The 17,216-nt window shown below is 47.6% G+C and overlaps 1 protein-coding gene across 1 annotated transcript in view; it reads right to left on the bottom strand.

Annotated features, from left to right (window-relative positions):
• Positions 1-17,216, bottom strand: part of frem2b (FRAS1 related extracellular matrix 2b) — a 40,233-nt gene that overhangs the window by 11,591 nt on the left and 11,426 nt on the right. The window contains exons 3-6 of the mRNA XM_049726661.1: positions 9,458-9,604; positions 5,975-6,205; positions 4,097-4,222; positions 2,856-3,107 (exon numbers count right to left, since the gene is read on the bottom strand). Of these exons, the coding sequence (XP_049582618.1) occupies positions 2,856-3,107; positions 4,097-4,222; positions 5,975-6,205; positions 9,458-9,604 (756 nt within the window). The remainder of the gene's footprint in view (positions 1-2,855; positions 3,108-4,096; positions 4,223-5,974; positions 6,206-9,457; positions 9,605-17,216) is intronic.

Below are 17,216 nucleotides of genomic sequence, written 5' to 3' on the forward strand. Positions count from 1 at the left end.
AGCCTGCACACAAACGCCTTTGATGGCCCATCTGCAGCCGGGAAGGCCAACCTTCTTGCGACAACGGCCGTCAGTCCGGCTGGCTGAGCCGATCGAGTGAGCCGCCGCTAAAGCTCGCTGCCAACGCGGTGGCAGCTGCTTCACAGGCTGGCGATATGGAACCACAAAGATGCGCTAGAAGGTCAACTGAGGCAAACACGATGAAAAACCACCCGGGAGACAACTTCTTGAAATGATGACAGCATCGAGTGCATGTCGGAATCAAGTTTCCCTCGGAGGGCCGTTCTGACTGTCGGTGCCGTCTACATACAGTACAATAGCTCTATTTTTAAAAAGTGAAGACAATTTGTCATTTTAGTAATGACGCAAAATTTGTCTTGGCGGGCCTCATCAAATGATGTGGCGGGCCAGATCTGGCCCCCAGGCCTTGAGTTTGACACCTACGAGTTAGGGTGAAGGACTTTTGCGGTCGTACTAGCCAGAAATTGTGTGTGACCCTCACATGGTTTGGTATAATCATCTTTTATGGTGCCCTTGGAGATGGCTGCCTCGTTGTGTTCTTTTTAAAATGCTGATTTTTGCCTTTGACTTTGTTTGCCTCAACACTCGGCAAGTGTCCTTGCGCCTCGTCGGATCGAACGCGCGGATTACCCCGAGCGAGCGAGCCGTAATGATCCGCGGGGCTCCTTTAATGCCCGTCCCGGCCAAATCCGCCGTAAAGTCGGAGGCCTTAAGATATGCAAATTGGTGGGTGGGAGCAATTTTTGAAAAACAACCAGGCGTAGTCTGGTAGTAGAGAGCAAACACGGCCGTTTTGTTTTGTTGCGGAGGCGACGTTGCAAATCAGCCGCCGCCGCCGCCGCCGCGGCGACAATTATATTCCGAGCGGCAGACTCGAGGCGTCGCCGGGTCCCTTTGTTCATTTGGCAGACAACGACTGTGCCATCTTTCACGCCAGCGGAAACTTCCCTGGAAGCCACAAATCTCAGTTCTCGGGCCGCGCCGCCGGTGCCAAACAAATCAGATTTTAATTACACCCCGGCGGTGGGTGAAGGTGTGCTAGTTAGCGGGAATAAACGAAGCCTTGGCAAAGCAAACTCGCCGCTGCAAAAAAGTTATCAACGCGGTCGGATTCCGTGCAAACGCTCGCAAATATTTGCTTCCGTGGAGCCGCTTCTCTGTTGGAAGAAAGCACATTCCATATATTCACACGCTTAGCAATGGCGGGGTGCTAGCTGCTGTCTTTTTCAAGCTGTGCCACTTAAACAGCAGAGGAAAAAAAACACGGAATACATTCAAAGTGGGAAATTACGCAAGACTGTCAGTCTTTAGTGAGCGAGCAGGTCGGAAAATCATGCTTGCTAAAGGTATGCGGGCCATCGACGCTATGACATCGATCCTATTCTGCCGATATGATCTTGCCCGATGATAAAAAGTCCCAAACTAACAGCGAGGCCCGAAGCCAGGACAGAGTTTTTTTTAATTCCATTAAGTGACTGTGGTGTTTTTAAATGCCAATAAAAAAAACGAAGCGGACAAACAAGACAATAAATAACGACAAGAAACATGAACGATGCATCAAGTGGGATGCGACAAAATGGAGCCGTGCCGCACATCCCATCAAAAGATTTTGTGGCGTTGTCCCGAGACGCCGCCTTGCCCCCGTCTTCGGCTTACACCGGACGCCGCATTCATTCCCATCACGTAGCCTCTCTCCCTCCCCCCCTCCCTCCCTCCCTCCCTCCCCGCTACTAAGTAGGTCAAACAAATGGAGTGGAAGCTGGACTTCCATGGGAACCGACACAGGTAGCAAAGCCAGCAAAGCCACACCAGGAAGTGCCAATTAGCGACCAGCGCCACTTTCCTGTTCACGAAGCAGCTCCAACTTTGCTTTTGGCCTTTTTTGCATGATTGCAATCAGGAGGCGCGGAACAGCAATCAACGGCAACAAAGGCTTACATTGAAGTGTCAGCTCGACTTTGGTGGGAAATGTGTGTTTTTCTCATTGTGATCACTTGTGTCCCTGAGGGCCAAAACTGCCAGCGAGCCAAACACTGCTTAAAAAAATGCTACATGAATATATGCTTCCACTTAAAACAAGTCTTTTAAAGCTACTAAAATAAACATCTAAAATATTAACGATATTTTTTGGCAGGCTTTAATAGAACATTTATTTTTCTGCTTACGTCCAAACGTGTTGTTTGTTGCCTTGCTCTGCTATTTTAGATTTATTGAAGGAAGACAAATATACGATATCAATATGAAATCATATAAATATCATTTTATATATTTACCCGCAGTAGCTGTAGGTCGCAAAAATAAAGAAATAAAAGCACTACAATGACACCTTGTCAATCAATGATTGAGTGCAAAAGTTAATTTGAGAAAAAAGAGCCAAGAGTCAAAGAGTTTCCCTACCAAGACTATTTGCGACATCAAAAAGCCGTGCGAGTGTGTGGATCCGGCCGGCTTTGCTGCGCACACGCACGGCCACACGCTCGCGTGTACGCGCAAACATTTCTTTTGACATCAATAGCAGCACACTTCTAAAGCAAAGAACAGAAAAATAACTCCGTCAATGTTTTTCTGCATGCTTCAATTGGAACGGTGCATTCCGCAGAATAAATAGCAAAATTGAAAGTTCAATGGTCCCCGTCAGTATTGTAGCATTGAAAAAAATCCTTTTGAGGAATAAAGTGAAAAAAGGGCAAGGATGGGTGAACTTGAGGATGCTGAACTGCCTTTACGCAAAGATGCACACGCACACAAATCGTCTCTCAGCAGCAAAGTACTTTTCTGTATTCGACAAAGCTGACCAAACGACTTTTTTTTTTTTTTTTTTTCTTAGGTCTTACCGTCGTCCATGTCGGGCAGGATGGTGATTCTGGTGCTGGGGAAGCGGGCGCCCAGGCGGCCCCCCATGGGCACGCCGAGGCTGACGTTGAAGCTTTCGTCGGGCTCGTAGAGCGAGTCGTCGATGATCACCACGCGGCACGGCTTCTCCACCTCGCCCTTGTCGAAGCGCAGCACGCTGCGGTGGTCGTCCGGCCGCGAGATGTAGTCGGAGTAGGACAGCACGCTGGTGGGCACCGTGCCCGTGGCTGATGCTACGGAAACACCAACATTAGATGGATTCCATTTTCTTCACTGTGTGTAAACAACATATGGTACACTGAAATGCTAATAATGGATTTTTTTTTCATTTCTGAAGCTTTAAGGCGTAGGTGTCGAACATCAGGCCCGCCCGGGGGCCATGTACGCCCCACCACATCATTTTATGTGGCCCGTGAAGAAAAAATGTGCATCGACTTTGTGTCATTACTAAAATTACAAATTGTCTTCACTTTGAATTAAATAGAGATGTTGCATGCAATTTTTATCATCATTTGTCTTTTTTACGAGTCTCTGATCTCAAAACTAGTTCGGTATTCATCAGTTAGTTTTGTAGAAGACGTCCCTCCGAGGGAAACTATGACACAAATGAGTTTGACAGCCCTGGGTGGAGGGGGTTAAACAACTTTGTTCTTCTTTTTGCTTGTTTGGTTTTATATTCTGTTGCGATGTCCGCCTCTGCGGCTTTGTTGTCATTTAATGATCCTCAAGTGGCTCGTAACATCGTCACCAGGCCAGCCGGCCCGCCCCGCCTTTGGTGGTTTTATGCCCTCAAACTTCTGGAAGACATGATTAGTCTTGGAAGTGAGAGCGCCAGCGTCTACGTTAGACAATATAAAGTCCATTGTTTCAGAACAATCTGCAAATGATGAGCTTAGTATTTGGATGGCTAGCTCCTTCTAATCATCATTTGTATCTCTAAAAAGCCACTTGAGTGATTTTTGCACAGCATGGAAGAAAAAAACAAATCACCCAACGTCCTCGCACAAAATCACAAAATATCTGCTGAATAAAACATTTCCTTTGACTTGAAACAAGTCAATATTTACAGTTTACGCTAGACTGGGGAAAAAAAAAGACATAGAATATTAAATGATTTATAAAAACGGAGGTTTTCTTTGTTGAATTAGTCGAGGAAGTCATACGCACGGCGAAAAAAAAAGTCATTCGAGTGAAACCTCATCCGGCACTCAATTTCGTTTACCTTGCTGAGTGAAGCAGACCACCATGAGCTCCTGGCCCACGTCGCCGCTACGCCTCACCGGCACCATCAGCTCGCCGACGTCCTCCTCGATGTCGTACGCGGCTGCCGGAATGAACACGGACGACTCTGAAGGGGAACGACGGGCAGAAAATGAAGGGTTAGGAAATTCAACCCGTCCCTTGATATATTCCGTTTGAGCGGGATGAAGTGAAGGAGAAGTGCAATGAACGATTTAAATCATTTAAATGCAAAACGTGGAGTTTACACATCAATGGATGCTCTGTCATAGGAACATTTTACTCCGTCATGCACGACCGGCATTAAAGGAAAAGGAACACTTTGTGATTCAATTTCATTCGCGCTAGAAACTTACACTCGATTATATATATGTGTGTGTATATATAATATATATATAATATATATGTGTGTGTGTGTCATCAGTTGCTGTAATGTGTTTATCTTTGTTTCTCCTGCAGACGGTTAATTACAAACATTGTAAAACTAAACAAAGCTCACGTTTTCATTAAGCACGCCAATCACAATTGCCGACTTCTCTCGACTGCGGCGCGGCTTCTCTTTTGTGCGGGCTTCAGTCGTCATTGCGCTCGTGAACGGGACCTTGACAAGACACAAAACCTCTGGGCGCAGCAAAAGAAAGAGGAGAAAGCCTTTTCTTTTTTTTTTTTCATTCCTTGAGCTGCCAAAACACGTCAAAAAACGCAAAAGGTGACAACGAATCCGTGTTGGCGTGTCGTGGGGTGATTGTCCACCAGAGATGTTTGGCCGAGCAAACTAGCAAGTGAACATGCTCATTTGCATAAATTGTTGACAGCCAATCCAGCCGGCAAAGTCCCAGGAGACTTGCTTATCCATATTTATACGCCGGCTGCACTTTTCCGCACCTCAGCACTCGTGTATATGAGGCGGCGGCGGCGCAACTGTTTACAGAAGCAATGTTCACTTGTTATTGTTGCGCGTCTCTTTCATATCTTTTCCACGACTGTGGCTCCAAAAGTGGCGCCGGATTTTACCTCCTATTCTTCCCGGTGGTTTGAAGCGGCCGTTACAAAAAGAAATTTGAAGTTTGGCTGTTAGCTTGTTTGGCTAACTGTAATGCAGCGGGAAGGGCATCTAAGTCAAAAGAACTCACTTGACCGGCTGACAAAGGCTGGTTTGTGACGCCGCGGAGCTTTTCAAAGGGCCAAGGCCGCAAAATACAGGTTCCGGAAAAATTGCCATTGAAGTCTTGGAAAGCGCACCTTGTGACTCAACTCGACCAGTTACTCCTCTCTCTTTTTGCAGCTGTCGCCCATTTAATACACTACTGTGTTACTTTTTCTGAGATTCCGAGAGACCTCAGTTTGCCGGAGGAAATTTTTTTTTTGAGGTTAATCCCAGTTTTTGGGAAGCTTAAGTTAAAATCCTTGGACAAAGTCAGGATGCTCCTTGAGTCGTCACCCACTTTGAAGACTTCGCTACTTAGTCTCTATCCCATCCTTTGCATAAAATCCTTTTGTTATTCCTTTGGCTTGAGTTATTTAGCCGCAGAAAGCCCCCTCCCTCGGAGAAGCCACGCGCACTCTCGTGGATAATTTTCACTCGCTTCCAAGTGCGTCGTTTGTTCATGGCCACGTCGCATTCAACGGAGGACGCCGGAGATGCCGTGATTGAAAGTGGTGAGGTCGTGCTACCTGCTCCCGATGCATTTGACCTGAAACACTTCAGCGCTAAGTGGTTGAAAATGGCTTTCCACTTCAGGATGAATATCTCGGATTGAAAAGCCGCCACTTTATTAGGAACACCCGCACACTCTGCTTCCTGGCGCTAACGCCGTGGTATTTACAAGAGGGAAAAAAAACCCAAAAAACAGCAACTGACCGTCAGCAGGGTCCACGATCTCCACGCTGGCGGCCTCCGGGGATTCGAGGACGGCCATCACAGGTTCGGAGAGAACGATCTGGAAGGTCTCGGACACCTCGTACTCGCTATCTGGCAGGATGCGCACCTTCCAGGTGGCGGAGGTCTGACCCGGGTTGAACTGCACCTGCTTCTGAGATTTGCCGCGGAAATCTTTGTCCTTGAGCGCCGTTCCGTCCTTGGTGCCGATGCCTTTGCGGAGGACGCAAACAAAAAGTTATCATGACAAGACTCATGACTTCATTGGCAACGATATCTCTCACACGTATAAAAACGCCAGCTCGACTCGCCATAAACAAACTCATCAATAAAACCAGGCGAAGCCCGGGCGCCTCCATCGGTGGTGATTTCTGGTCCGTTTTGGGTCCCAAGCTACGTGTCTCGACTGGTTATGGCCGAGCTGAAGCCAATTATCTATCTCCTCAGCCCGTCTTTGACCTTCAGCGTTTGACTGTCGCTGCTGGCGGCGGGAGAGCCGAGGCCCGTAAAATGTCAACTTTGTTGTGTCCTGGAACTGACCGCACGACATGTGGCGGGCGGGCTTTGGCAGCAAACAAGGCAACCCGCCCGCCGCAGGGCTGACAAAAACAACTACCAAAGTAGAGCTTGAACTTCACTGGTCTACAGATATTTTCATGCATGCGTCGCTGTCCCAATACTTTTGTCGTTGGGAGTTTGTAAACTGACAGCTTAGAATCATTCAAAGGGAATCTGAGCATTTGGAGTCATGTCACGGCGAGGTAGTATGTCTTTTTTCCCATTGGTGGTACCAGTGACCCAATTTCCAGAAAGCGTACCCTATTTCAAAATAAACATTTCAAAATGTTGCGGAATCAAACCTCTTGGATTCAAGTATGCAAAACTTGACTCTGGTTATATGCCTGGACCCAAAGTCCAAAATCTGTAGCGTTGTCCATATGGTCAACGTTGACGCTAATTGGCTCATTCCCCCCCCCACCCCAAAAAAAGGCTTGGTTAAAAATACGAGGCCAAATTGTGAAAGATGACTCCACTAAATTTGCTGGCTTTTGGATCATGTTTAAAGGTTCAAGGCAATTTCATTGACCCAAGAACCATTTTACTAGGAGGGAACGCCGGTCGGTGCTGGTTCCTTCCTCAATCAATTGTCAGCGGAAGGAAAAGGTTAAATAATTCCTCTTGTAGAAGAAAGATGCTCAGGCTGCATACACGAAATGCATACGTTTGACTCTTTGGGCGACTATAACTGATTTATTCACCTGCTCTTTGAAATGAAAGCGAGGACTTTGATATGTAAGTAGAGACGGGAGGGAAAGAAGCTCCAGCACAGCCAAACTGAGATAAGATGGTTCATCTTAGCATCCCCCTCGGCGGTGTAAGGGGGGTTGAGTCTGCTAACTTGGCAAGGAGAATGAATTCATCCCAAAACTTGCATGGTTGCGGTGACTCAGAAACTCCAAGGAAAATGTGAGCCCGCCTATCAAAACTCACGTGGCTGCATTTTTGCCAGGCGGGCTAATTAGCCGTGTTGGCCATTTACACTAAACGATGAGGGTAATTATTGCCGGCGGCAGCGTGTTTGTTTGTACAAGCGGTGAAATGGAGTTCAAACTAAAAAATATTTGATCGTTTCCTCACGTTGGCAAATGTTTGACCTTTTGTTTTGAAAAATACGTGTTATTTTCTTTATGGCCAAACACACTCTGGGGTAATGTAAGGCTGCGCTCAATTTTGTGAGCAATGTACAACATAAAAGGTTGTATGGCTGTTGAGGGGCTTGTAAGGACAAAATTGTTGGACTTATCCGATTTCAACGTTGCTGATCTTTCCATCACCGGGCGGCGGTTTTATTGTTCTCACTTGTTCTCGTTCACTCTTCATTGATCTGACGAGAGCTGCGGACCGCAAAGGGCTCGTACGCCACGTGGACAAAAAAAAAAAAAGTATTAAGACACAGTCCATCAACGGGATGTGAAAATGAAAAAAGGTTAGCCCTTTGCCGCTATAACGGCCTCGCTACTTTTGCGACAACTTTCTAAAACGCTTTGCCGTGTGTTCACGTTTGAAAGAAAAATAGTGGACCTGAAATTGTTCCCTGAGGAACTCCAATCCCAATTGTGTCTGACTTGATTGTTACTTTGGATGGCTGATGAAAAAAGTCACTCGTGTAGCGTACTCTACATTATACACAGACAAAGATATCAGGACACATGGCTATATTTATAACAGAAATAAATTCAGATTCAGAGACACCTAGGTTGTTTCATCCAAGCTCTGATTTGGAGAAATGTCTCCATATTTGAGTGCAAGTGGCAGCCTCCCTGTTATTAGTTGAAAGAGGAATTTCTTTCATTTACAACGCAAGCATGAATAAAACAGCAAGCTTTGCTCCGCATAATCAAAACAATTAGAATTTCCGCCCACGTTCTTTAAATACACATTCTTGTTTAGCTTCAATTTGTGAGGCTAGCACACGGGGATGATCACACAGTATTTTCTGTGTTAACATTCCTTTTCATTTTTGCCTTGTCCGTAATTAGAAAGAAGCTTTTTCAATTTCACACCCCCGTATTCACACCTTACTGTCAGCTCAATCTCCCGACACATTTTTTTTAGTGATCCACGCAGCGACAGTTGCGTTTTATTTCAAATGGCAACTGAGGCGAGCGCCAAGCTGAACAAAGGTGAGAAATTTGCATATCGCCTCCTGCGTTGATGCATTAGCGTGAGGTCTCGACGGACGGACGGAGGAGGGAGGGAGGGAGGCTGCTAATGATGCCACGGGATCTGACCTTTCACATCACGTCATGTTAATGATCCCTTTGCGTTTTAGATCCTTAATGGTGACACCAAAAAAGACAACAAAAACAGCGGCGCCCCTCCGCCGTTAATCGAGTTTATAAAAGCGACTCCGATTGTCTCGGACAGCTTGTTGTTTGTTTAGTCGCGGTCGTTAAATTGCTCGCTGCGTCGTTGGACGCGGTGACACCAATTGCAGGTGACCTCTTGTAGGGATGTGCACCGAGCGCTGTCGTGCATCCGAACGGTAAATGGGAGAGGGGTTAGAGGTCGCTGTATGTGTTGGAATAATTAGATGATCGGCCTGACCGAGTGCCTCGTAATTTACAGAGTTGGAGTCCCTTAGTTCAACGAAGCTAGCTCCAAAGAATTCCTTTAACTCCCTTCCTTTCTTATCTCACTAACTACGAGGAGAGCTCCCTCGCACCTGAAAAAGTACTCGGTTTAGTTCAAAGGAACTTCTTTCTCTTTTAATTAATTCTGTAGCTTTTATCTATGGATTGTTGTTGATCCAGTCTGATGGTATGGTTTTTGCTCATAAAAGGCAAAGGCAAACGACCCCAACAGGTTCTAATGTGCATTGTGGCCACAATTAAAAAATGATTTGCTCATCTATATGTCAGCGACATACAACTCAAGCAACAAGCGAACCGACTTTGGACTTACTAACGAAGGAGGTCTCGCCCAGGTAGCCTCGACGCTTGAGGACCACCTCCAGGAACTTGAGCTCCTCGTCCACCACATAGTGCTTCCTCTCCAATGAGATCCAAGCCCAGTTGAGGCGGAACTGCTGGTTCCTCAGTTTGTTGCCACCTGCAAAAAGCAAAGGAACTCCTCAAAGACTGTTTGATGCGCTGATGCTCATCACGGCAAAAGCAGTCACACTCACATTTAACCCACTGGAGAATTTAGCCTTCATTAAACCTAAGTTTCTGGGAGGTCGGAGGAAGCTTCCCACGATCAAGCTCTTGTGGGAAGTATGAAGGGCCGGGGATCGGTAGGATCCGACTGCTTGGCTTGTAATTATAATAAAAAAAAAAGGTGTGGGTTTGCCATCCAGACTGCTTCCATTCATCCTGGCCTTTAGAAGCCGCTTTCAAAATGGCACCCAGTCGTCCTACTGTTCTCAGACGCTAATGACGCTAATGCTACACTAACGCTAATTCATCGGGCAGATAAAGACGGCAAAGAGTTTTAATTAGACCAAAAGGCTAGCGAGGGCGTGACGAATTTTCCCTTTCAACAATTTACTACGATCTCTTCTGTGAGCCCGAGACGATCGATGGCCCGCTAATACAAGTCTGGCTTCACCTTTCTGCCGATGGCATCGTTCTCTCTAAAGGAGGAGAAGAATGGCCTTCGCTGACATCATCGCAGTTAGCAAATCATCACGTCAAAGACGGTGAATGGGACTTCAACTTGAGGGATCGAAGAATAATCATATTGGATAGAGCTTTGTATTTTCTTGATGGCTTTTTTCTATGTCCGCTCAGCCATCAAATGACCCACCGCTATTATGAACAGTCCGGTTCATCGGGTCCTCAGCTGTCACAAGCGGGGCCTTTCTGTCTTTCTGCCCAGCCACCATCATCAAAATGCATCTAAATTCATGCCTATGGCTGTTTTTTTTTTTGCTCCACTCCCCCTGTAATGCGCTTCGACACGGATAAACAAGGCCTCTGGCTTGATGCGTTGCTATTACGGTGCAGGATGAGTTCAGTAGCTTGTCATGAACAAAGGCAAACTTTGCAGAGGCTTAAACTCACTGGCGGCTGGCTTCCTGTGCGTTCCGTGACCCGGGTACGACAGGACCCCCGCCTCGGTGGATTAACGTTAGCGGGCGACGCAGGCCGCCGATTTGATCGCTGAGTCGCGAAGGAAGCCGAGGTCGTGGAAAAAGCGCAGACGTCCCATTTCACTCACGGAGAAGGAAGTCGAGAAAGACTTTTTACGAGCCTTTTTAAGGCCACGTTGATCAAATAGAAGAGCTCACATTAGCTCAAATGTGAGTACATTGCAAATAGCTCGCTAAGCTAATAAAGGAGATGAATGGCAACGTACAAAAAAGTCGCTCTTTCGGGCCTTCTGGGAGCAAATCATTTATGTTGACTCAGTAGATGAGCAAACATTAACTTTGAGTTTAGATTGTAAGTTCGGTAAGTGGGGAGAACACCATCGTCCTCCGGATTTCTCTCCAAAGAAGATAAACAGTCTTGAAGCGGCCACCCCGACCGTCTCTCTGAGCGTTAATCTTTCACCAGCGCTTTGTCAGCCATATTTGCATTTCAAGCGTAGGCTGAGGCAAAACCCGCATGACCTCACCTGCCGTTAATGCAAATCTCACAGCGGGTACCTTCATTTGTACCACACGCTATTTGACAAAATTCACACGCAAAAGCCGCGCTCATAACTTTGATTCACGGGCTTCTTCGAAATGGCACACTCAGCAAAAAAAAAAAAAAAAAAGAGAGGCACTTTTGCGGAGGTCTCGCTGTTTCTTTGAAGCAATGACGACATGAGGTGGGTGACAAAAGTCTACACACCCCTGCTCTTAAAAAGAAAAAACGTGGAGGGATGATTGCATTCAGTTTGATACTATTTTTTAACCACTGGGGAACAAACCTTCACCTTAATCTGCCTTGTTGCTAAAAGCCCCGAGCACAAAAGTGCCGAGCGTGAACTCCGTGCACTAACACGGTGGGCGGATGACGAGCGACAGAATCCTTTAGAGAGCGGGCCAAGGAATGCGGGGCCCCGGGGCCGTGCCAGCTCGGTGCCCCCCGCTCGGCCCCTCCCCTTTAGTAGACGGTCCTTATTTGGTCACGGTCGAGCATCCCCGGCGGACCCGTCGTCCGAGCCGGCCAGGCGGGCTAATGAGGCCGGATAAATTGGGATGCGGCCCAACGGACACAATACATCTAAAAATACCTTCACAATGCGTTTGCGCGCTTAAAGTTTCCGCGACAGGCGATAAATAGTCGAGCGCGGCGCTGACAGATGAGTGTAAACATCCCGGCGACGAAGGGGAACGTTGTCGTTGACGTGGGGGGTCGGCTCGGGCCCCTCCGAACAAATGGGTCGTGATTGCGGGCTGACAAAAGATGTTGCCACGCCTCCGTGCCAAAGCCGCAGCGCGGCGAGTGCCAAGTCACGTGACTCTCACCGCAATCCCGATGTCAGCCTGTTCTCACACAAATTTGCTAGCAGACGTAAGAAAAGCAGCAAATCAGAGGCATGGATGCGAAACGGACAAGGATCTGAGGCTCGTTTAATGTGGGCGGAGCATGAAGTCAAAGTTTAATCATCATTGCGAGGCTCAGTCATGAAAAAAGGCAGCAGGAGGGCAATGAGGATTGCTGGGCTTTATGACTCCACGAAAAATAGCGCAGCAGCAGCACAAGTGAATGCACAAAGCTCATACAGGTGCCGTACTTTTGCTTTCATTGACTAAATCTTCACATATGGCGGTCAGGAGATTTTCTTTTCAACCTTTATCATAACATGAAGTAATAATAGTACGACTAAATTCCAATCCGAAACAGCGGCCGCTAATCCCAGCCTAGGCTATATTTTGATGGAATGTTTAGATTCAATAAAGAGCCAGACGGCGCGCGCGTGCCTTTCGGCGCTCCAATTAAGGTGGAGCGGGATAAGATAATCCTGTAGAAGGAAAAAAAAAAGCCAGTGAGCTATATGGTCGAATCAGCCTAAGCCTTGTATCAGCGCTAATGAGAGGCGAGTGGAAAAAGATTTAGAGCCGCAATCATTTCACACAGCCCCTTTTCTGGCGTGCCGCAAAGGCAGGGAGCGCCCCGTACCGATCAGCTCGTTCCGAGGCCGCCCCGGAGGTGCCTGAGAGGAAGGCCAAAGGCGCCTCGGAACGAAAGGCCGGGGTCGGGTCAGGGAGTCGCGCCCACCGCCGGGCTCGGGGTGAATCGGGCTTTGCGCTCAGCGGGGAGATTAACATGTGAGGAGCCTCAATGGAGGTGCTTGGCCTCTGCGTACATGAGAAGAATGAGAGAAGGATCAGATAAATCACAAGCACAATACGGGGATCTGTTTTGGTGCCCAGTCTGGCATGAGGCGCGCTCGGTTTGCAGAGGATAAAGAATACATGCCTGCGAGAATTGTCTGTCGAGATGCGTCGATATAACACTTGAGCTGCTGTTGGCCACAGCTCACATTCAGACACTCACGTGAGTATTTGAGCCCAAACTTTTTTGTACATTCAAATAGGATTACAACATTGTTAAAATACATGTTTTAGTACATTTAAATGCATATGGGAGAGGTATAATTATTATTATTATTTTTTTTTAATGCAGCCTGCTTTCACCTGGAGCATTTGCACTGCAATGAATGTTCTCCCAAAAGAGCTCTATTATGTTCAAGTTTTTATTTATATTTTCATTTTGCAATTAAAGCTGGCAACCACTAAGCTGCACAAGATTCTCGCAATGCCTGCTTTTTTTTTTTTCCCTCCAGGATCCCAAAGTTGAAGCCCTTGACTGAGCACAGCAGTCTGGAGGAAATTCCCAAGGCTCTTATTTCAAACGGCTCTCCTTTATGTGTGTCCCAGGAGACTTTAAAGGCAAAAGAAATACTGTACGGGGAAAGGTCGACCCGTCCTGGCACTTGGCTTGTTGCCTCCGAACGGCCTCATTTGTCTTCTCGTGGAACTGGCACGACATAAAACTCGGGAAAGTTCTCAGGCTGTTTTTCAGGTCGTTGAGGAAACCCGAGAAGAGCCGCGACAGACACGAGAACAGCGTAAAGATGTTCTCCGAGCTCGTGAGGATTTCACGCTTGATCCCACACGTGCCGTGCCGTGCCGCGCCGCGCCGCGCCGCGCCGCCTGCGAGCGATAGTTGGGAGGAATAATTCACAGCGACCCATGTTTCCGGCAGGAGCACAAGATGTTCCTCTCCAAGTCGGAGAGCTGAGGAGTGGAGCCCTATGACGAGCGCATCGTTAGAGAGCGTTGGCTTCAGATATGAGCGGACTCATTTCAAACGATGATCCTGCTTTTAGGTTAGCGTCAAGTCGCGGCTAATCCCCGTTTAGCAAGCGCAAAGATCAAATTGTCAGCGTGGATTTCTGAAGGCACCTTTGAATCATTTGTATTCGCGCCGCATCAAGACTGCAGAAACTCCAGTTTGGCGGGATAATAAGCGAGAAATTAAAACGTATCCTAATCCCCCGTGTCGCCGTGAAAGTGAGCACATTGATCACTTAGCTGCTTGCAAGTTTGTGAAATGTTCAAATGTTGTTGACTGTTGAACTGATACGGTTCGTGGGGTGGCCTCGACTTTTCGATCTTCTCTTCATCATTTGGAAGTCAATCTTCAGTCGTCCTCATTGTTAAAAACACAAAGGAAATCACTTCCTGACTCAGCTAATAAGCTTGGGGGAGCCCGGCGCCCTGCCCCCTCCCCCACCCAAAAAGCGATTTCACCGAATTGCCTGTGAATGGACTTCCACGCTGAAGGAATCGAAAAGCAAAGACAAGGAGCGACAAGAGAAAACAAAGCAGCACAAGGAGCGAGCTCGGCGGGACTCGAGCGAGACGGCGGCGGGGGGGCCCGCTTTTTCCTTGACCCCCCGAATGGGCCGTATTTGCTCTCTTGTCAGAGCAAATAATGGCCGACTGTTTGCCCATGTGAAGCCTTTGAATATAAAAGTGCAGCGCGGGCCTCGCCAGCGCCATACTAATCACACCGGGCTTGAAATGTAGAACGGCGGCTTTGCGAATTGAGGCGGGCGAAAAGGTGGAAGGAGCGACGAGTCCCGCCTGAAAAGGTAAAGCGCTGTTCCACGACTCTTTGTTTGAGCACGCTGAAAGGAGGCCTTGGATTGGAACACAAAGCTGCTGCTTGCTCAAGATAAGACGGCCGCCTCGCCTCGCCTCGCCTCGCAAATGAGAAGGGAGGAGCATCTCCAAAAGATGATTTGGAACAAAGTCCAGGTTGGGAAAAGCTTCAGCCCGAGGCCAAACATTCATGTTAGAAAATGGAAAGGCAGAATGATTGATAGAGTTCCCGCCAAAGTCAGTGCTTGTTTTTTTTTTTGGGGTAGCCAGCCTTCACACGCTGTTTGCTAACTTCCAAGGGAAGTGTGGCCGCTTCAAAGAGCAGCGTGATCAACACCGTGCAACGTTCAAGTCAAGGGTTTCCAAAAAAGCCGCTCTTTCTCCTTCCGTGTCATACAATACAAGCCAAAAGATCTCACGCTGGGGGACGGCCGGCGGAAGCCCCTAGGAACCAAGAATGAGATCAGTTTCGCATTGAAAAAAGTGCCGGATGGGATTTTGGGCCAGAACAAAAGCTCGGCGTGGAACGTGAGGGGCGTGCAGACGTTCTTGCCTTATCTGGGAAATTGGATCTCACGCGCCCTCCCCCTCTTTCAAGGTGCAAATTAAATACGTGCCCCCCCCCCCCCCTCCACTCGGGGCGAGCGGAACCGAGCGGTCCCGCTCAGACAGAACCTTTCCGGCTCATTGGCCGCTGATAAGCTTGTTAGTATGGCACGACAATAACGCTCTCATTAAAACGGCTCCAGGTGACGACTCGGAGGAAAACGCAAGCACTTTGTTGGCACAAACCTGCTGCTGCAATTTTTTTTTTTTTTTTTTCCATGTCTGCAAATGCCAAGACCAGAAAGCAGATTGTGGAAAGAAAAAAAAAAACTTTGACTGGAGCCCCCCGCCCCCTTACATTTATTATGATCAAATGAAGCAATGCATTCCTCATTTCAAGAATTTTTTTTGTAATCCTGGCAGGCTAATTTTTAACTGCTCACCATGAGAAGTTGAAAGAGCCCAGACACGGTTGAGTTGATTTCAAACCTAAGGGAGGGGGGGCTCGGGTGGGGTGGGGGGCAGTTGGACGCTGAACTCTTGCCTCATGCTCGCTTAATTTGTTTGGAATAATTGAAAGGAATTGAGATTTTTAAAAGATGCCATACTTTTGTTTGTTCAACTTGAAAAGAGGACTTTGAGTTCACATGAATCAAATTACTGCTTGAAGTTTGGGGACACCCCCAAAAATGTCACGCTTTCCATGAAAATACAACGCGGGAAAAGCACGGGGAAGTCTTCCCAGACAGAAATGGAAAGCAAAGAGAAAGCGAGCGGCAGCGAGCTGCTGCAAAAACAAAGAGCGGGCCAAGTGTGGCCGGCGGCCATCTTACTACGAAAATGCCCGACCTCATCTGAGCTTTGGGGGGCCACAAACAGGGCACTTTGAGATGCTATTTCTGATTCATTTTCATGAGGGGAGGGGGCGGGGATCGTCTTGAGCCAGGAAGTAGACTTGTGCCGAACAAATATGAACAAATACAGGATTGGTAAGAAGTGTTTTTTTTTTTTTTTTTTCTCCCCCCCGCTGCTTTTGTGAGCAGTTGAACTTTTGCGAAATGTTGCATTCCGCTGAGTGACGGCTGGGTGTAATCTGTTTTTAAGCTCCGTCAAGGCTGCTTGGTAATTGGCAAAGCAAGCACGTCACGCAGGTTAAGAGGAGATTCGGAGACGGCGCTTTGTTGCCATCTGTTTTTTAAAACGCCAGATATTATTTGCGGGCCGACGCACAAAACCTGACTCGCTTTCCTCGGCGCCGCTCGTTCTCGGCAGTTTTTTGGGAAAAAAATCTTCGCCCGCGTTAACGATTCTACCAACGGTTTTGAGGCTGTCGCATATTTATAGACAAGAAGTGGGACGCGCGAACAAGCCCACAGCCTTTTTTTTTTTAAACTCATGCACAGGTAATGAAAGCGGCGGCGGCGGCGGCGAGCCATCAAACGCATCCAGATGAGGATGAGGATCCCCGCAGGCCTCCGCTACTTGTCTGATCCTCCATCAGCACGTCGGCGCCGTCCCGACAGGTGACAGGAAGAGGCTCCTCGATTGGGGGGGAAAAAAAAAACTACCAGCGACGAAACACGTCTATCTTTCATCTCCTCCAAACTTCACCTCCCACGTCTCCACCAGCGAGCCGATTTCCCGTCAGCGTGGCGGATCCCTCCCTCAAAGGCTGTCATCAACACCTTTTATGAGATAAGAGCGACCCGACGGCGAGGATTCGACCTCGTGGTCAAAGCGGCGCACGTTTGGATGGGGTGCCTTCTCTGCCGCTCATGAAAGCAGAGCGCGGCGTGAAATGCGAGGCCTTTTTCAATTCAACTTCACATTTCATCAGGTTATAGATGAGGGCGGCCCGCCTCGCCGTGGATGCGGTGTGTTTACTGCATGTTGGCAATGTTTTATTCATTCATAACAGGTTCAGACTGGAATTATAATTCATATTCAATGTATAATTTAAAATAATAATAATAAATAAAAATATAATAAATGTCATTAATATTCAAGAAAGCCATATAACTTGTGTCCCTAATTGTATAACATTGGAACCTGCAAAGTCAGAAGCAGAAG

The sequence above is a fragment of the Syngnathus scovelli genome, chromosome 7 (assembly GCF_024217435.2).
Source record: "Syngnathus scovelli strain Florida chromosome 7, RoL_Ssco_1.2, whole genome shotgun sequence".
Lineage (NCBI taxonomy): Eukaryota > Metazoa > Chordata > Actinopteri > Syngnathiformes > Syngnathidae > Syngnathus > Syngnathus scovelli.